We start from the raw sequence: 4657 nt of genomic DNA, 5'->3' as shown, positions 1-4657 counted from the left end.
AAGTTTAATGGTGACAAGTCAGATGCTGGCTGTTCACTGTGAATGAGAGCCAGTGGACTGACCTCTCCACCTGGGAGGGCTTCGAGGGGGACATGACATTGATTTCTAGGACCGAGCAGATAGAGAGTCTCGGGCTTATCCACAATGAGGCAAGTTCCTTGATTAGTGTCTGTTCCCAGCCTTCTCCAAGGGTCCGTGCCAGACCTCTCACCCCTTCCAGGTCCTGAGGACATGTCAGGACTTCATTTGAAGGTCTTTTATTCAGTGGGGCCGACTTCCTCTCCCCATAGGAACCAGGCCGCCCTGGTTCACTCTTTTATAATCCCACGGCTTTCTGTTCTCTACATTAATCACAACTTGAAATACATTATTGTGGTAATTCTAGGAAGTAAGAGTGTTCCTGAAATAACCTATATCCTCACAGTAGAAGAGCTCAGGGCACTCCCCCACATGGCATCTCAGACAGATTAGATGGCAAGGATTCAAGAAACTAGTCCCCAAATCCCTTGGGACATGCTTGAGCTATACTTGGGAATTTCTGGTTACCCAAAGTCCCACAGGGTATTCTGAGAGCAGGTGTCTCCTTTGGCTACAACCTCAAGCTCTTCTGAGCTGATTTGCATGTTTTGTCATTAGACAAAACCCCAGGCTGCTCTAGACATCCTTAAAGACTGCTGGTCAGGGCCCCCGAGGAGCACCCTCTAGTCCAGCTTTCCAAGATGGGGTCTGGGGCTCCCCTGCTGTGGATCCTGCTGCTCTGGGCTCCAGGTGAGAGGGGGACACACAGAGAAATGGTGGGTAAACTCACTGTGGCCTCATGCTTTCAGTGTGTCTGGGTTCCTTGTGGCTGGAATTCAAGCATTTGGCATGGGGTTCCAGTTGTCCAGTTCCCTTTCGTTTTCTGATTCCTCAGAGTGTTGTCCATGACCCTGACTACAAGGTCATCAGTGCTGTGGGTCTCCACTGGGATGCTCTCAGTACCTCTGTCACATTTGTTGTGTTTCTCATTCCAGGCTGCACTGGGGACATTGTGCTGACCCAGTCTCCAGCCTCTTTGACTGTGTCTCCAGGGCAGAGGGCCACCATCTCTTGCAAGACCAGTCAGAAAGTCGGTGACCTTTTGGGCATTACATACTATATTACATGGTATCAACAAAAATCAGGGCAGCGTCCGAGAATGCTGATTTATAAAGCATCCAGTCAAGCATCTGGGGTCCCGGCCCGGTTCAGCGGCGGTGGGTCTGGGACTGAGTTCAGTCTCACAATTGATCCCGTGGAGGATGGCGATGCTGCCACCTATTACTGCCAGCAGAGCAAGGAGACGCCTCCCACGGTGCTCTGGGTCTAAACAAAAACCTCCCCAGGCGGCTGCTCCATCATTTCAATGAAAAAAACAAAAAAACAAAAAAACCCAGCCTTCAACTGCAGAACTGTCAACTCTCTATCTTTCAGATACAGCCTGATCTTCTCACATTAATTTGGATTTTTAACTTCCCCTATTTGCTTGAGCTCACACGAAGATCTCTGTAGTTGTTCAGCAACTGAAGAATTGTGATGTAGTTACCTTTCATTTTTTGATGAAGATGTTTCTATCTTTTTGTCTTTTTTTTTTTTTAAAGAAAATTCTCTCATTTTGAAGGAACAAGAATAGGAAGGGTTAGGTAAAGCCTCAACATAAACAAGGGGAAGAAGTGACAATGGGACAACTTCAAACTGACTAAAAAAGAAGCCACATACCTAGAGTTCACTTCTCAGCAAAGCTTTACATTAATTCCTCCCAGAGTTAATGTAAAGTCAAGACCATTTGGAAATCCATATCTCTAGACACGGGGACTTTATTCACCAATACCCTAAGGAATTCTTGTTACTAATCGTTATGAATCAATGACCAACAATGGGAGAATTGTTTCAGGAGACAAGCAGTGAGGCTGTTACTCATCCTTGGGGAGCAGGGAAGATATTACCGTCCATGTTTCCCTATGGTCCCTTCATGGTATCTCCTCACTGCACACAGGGATAGATTCAATTTTGTTATGAGACTAAAGAATAACTTTGTCTTTGTCTTGACCAAATCCTTGCATAAAATCTCTTGCTTCTAGTATTCTCACTTACTCTTTCATAATTGATATATAACTTTTTAAAAAACTATTCTCTAACAGTCACAGATAAAAATGTGACTTCTAGCTAAATATCCCAGCAATAGAATATTGTTCATCTTGTGACTAAAAAGATCATTACTTACTCTGTAGTTATTTAATGAGCCCCCATTCTTGCTTCTCAGTGCCAGGATACTTTTAAAAGAAGAATGAGTTTGAGGGCTGGATAACTTGCTATGCTAATCACCCAATAGCTAAGCGTCCTTCAGTACCAGAGAGAAAGGTCTATTTTGTCGAACCTTCCTCGTGGGTTCTCTTCTCTGGATGGAACCAGTGCCTGTCTTATGTGGAAAGCCACACTGAGGATATCTGGATTCCAGGTCACCCACTGGGAAGCTAGTTTTCCCAGTGTCTTGAGGGTTCAGAGGTGTTTGAAGAGAACTCAGTGGATGGGCAAGGTCTCAGTTGAGCAACTGCCAAGGAAAGAGGAGGCAGATCTGTGGGTTTGGGATTTTTGGATAGAAATTAGGTGACTCGTTCCTTAACAGATTCTTATTGCTAAGGAAATTCACTTCACATAATGGGTCCATGGAGCTTTCCTTGCTAACAAGTTCAAAGTAAGTCTGTCTGGACAGGGACACATAGCTGAGCCAGGTATATGCACACTTTGTAAAAGCTCAGGGAATCTCCTCTTTCCTATACCCACTTGACTTGTACAAAGAAGTGGATGGCATGTATGGACTTATAAGATAGGACCTCCTCACCTACACTCAGATGATTTACATCTCTTTTGCTCTGAAACCACAAAATTCTCAGAATTGCTTTTAAGAAGTGTTCTCAGGAGAAATGTGTGTTTATCCTATGAAAGAACTCAGCCAACAATAGATTTTCAGGCTCCAGACCTTATTCCTGTGATTGAGAGAAAAATCTTCTGAGGGGACCTGGTGAAAATTTCAGGAACTTTCTTGTCAGGGACTGGGCCTTCAAAGATGAGGCCATCACTTGTTCGGGTCAAATGGGAAGTACCTGGGGAATCTGGGAGAGGAGGTTCCTCTCAGTATAGTCACCACTAACTCTCTGCATGAACTTGGGATATTTATGACCCTTCCTGAGCCTCAGCTTCGTCCTGGTAATTGGTGTGCAAGTGAACATGGTATCCTCCACTTCTCTTTAATATCTGACATTTCATGGGGGGAGGCAAAAGAGAGTCTGAGAGCCCACTCAGTTCTCAAGGACCTGAATGAAGTAAGGTGCTAATCCTCACAAGCTCCTTTTTCAGGTGGCAAATGGAACAGAGAAAGCTGCGAAAGATGTGTCTCCATGCTTCTGAAGGAAGCAGCTGTTCTCTGGGTGAAGGCAGATGAAGCTGGTGAGGTCTATGGACTGGATCACTGTGGTTCTCACTGGAGCCTTGCTGACCAGAGCAAACTGGAGCATCCTTGATTCCAGGCTGCCTATGGAAAGAGTAAAGTCTATTTACTGGCACTGAATCGGGCTGGGATGCCAATGGCCCTGGTGGTTGCACCAAGGATGAGGACCCTGGAAGTCTGCCCAGGTTTCTATTGGTACCAGGCTAGTTAGTTACCAACACTGACTCGCTCTGCAGGTAATGGCTGTCCTCTCACCTGCAGACAATGAAAGGGAGGCTATAGACTACATCCTCATGATTTCTTTGGTGGTATCTGAGATTGGAAATGAAACATGAAAGGTATGCCTATAATCCGGATCTTAACTGTCATCTTCCTGACAGTATTAGGATGATTGTTCTATATTGAGTTTTTTTTTGTTTTGTTTTAAGATTTTATTTATGTATTTGAGAGAGAGAGCATGAGTGGATGGGAAAGGCTGAGAGAGAGGGAGAAGAACAAGTAGGCTCCCCATTGAGTAGGGAACCCAAATTGGGTCTCTCTCCCAGGGTTCAGGGATCATGACCTGAGACAAATGCAGATGTTTAACTGACTGAGCCACCCATGTGTCCCTATAATGAGCCTTTATGATTGTGCTGACTAAGCAAAAGTCACAGGACCCAACAATGCAGATAAAGTTTTCACTACATGCAAAATCATCCCATGTTTCTCTCATCTTGAAGCCAGAGTAACAGGAGGCAGATAAACTAAGCTGGGACTTCCAGGGTTCACTCTGTGTCCTAAGTAAGCCTGATCTCCCTGAAAGCACCAACCCAGGCATTGATATGGGCTCTGGACAGCAGAGTGGGCTGGGACCAACATGAGCAGCAGCTGTGGAGGGACAACTGGGCTTCCAGGTGCAAAGACCATTCGCCTTTTCTTTTCTTTTTTTTTTTTAAGATTTTATTTATTTACTTGACAGACAGAGATCACAAGTAGGCAGAGAGGCAGGCAGAGAGTGAGAGGGAAGCAGGCTCCCTGCTGAAGCAGAGAACCCGATGCGGGACTCGATCCTAGGACCCTGGGATCATGACCTGAGCTGAAAGCAGAGGCTTTAACCCACTGAGCCACCCAGGCACCCCACACCTTTTCTTTACTCTTGAGCAACCCATCCCCAGGTGGTCATATCAGATGTCATGGGCTCAGCCTGAGGAT

General features: G+C 45.5%; 1 gene segment (V, D, J or C); it reads left to right on the top strand.

Annotated features, from left to right (window-relative positions):
* Window positions 1-683: 683 nt before the first annotated feature.
* LOC123925803 lies at window positions 684-1368 on the top strand. The segment is given in 2 exon segments: window positions 684-768; window positions 1014-1368. Coding segments are annotated over 2 exon segments (384 nt in total).
* The last annotated feature ends 3289 nt before the right edge of the window (window positions 1369-4657 follow it).

Source organism: Meles meles, chromosome 15 (genome assembly GCF_922984935.1).
Source record: "Meles meles chromosome 15, mMelMel3.1 paternal haplotype, whole genome shotgun sequence".
NCBI classification, from domain to species: domain Eukaryota; kingdom Metazoa; phylum Chordata; class Mammalia; order Carnivora; family Mustelidae; genus Meles; species Meles meles.
The sequence above is the reverse complement of the archived record's forward strand: the minus strand, read 5'-3'. Positions and strand labels throughout refer to the sequence as shown.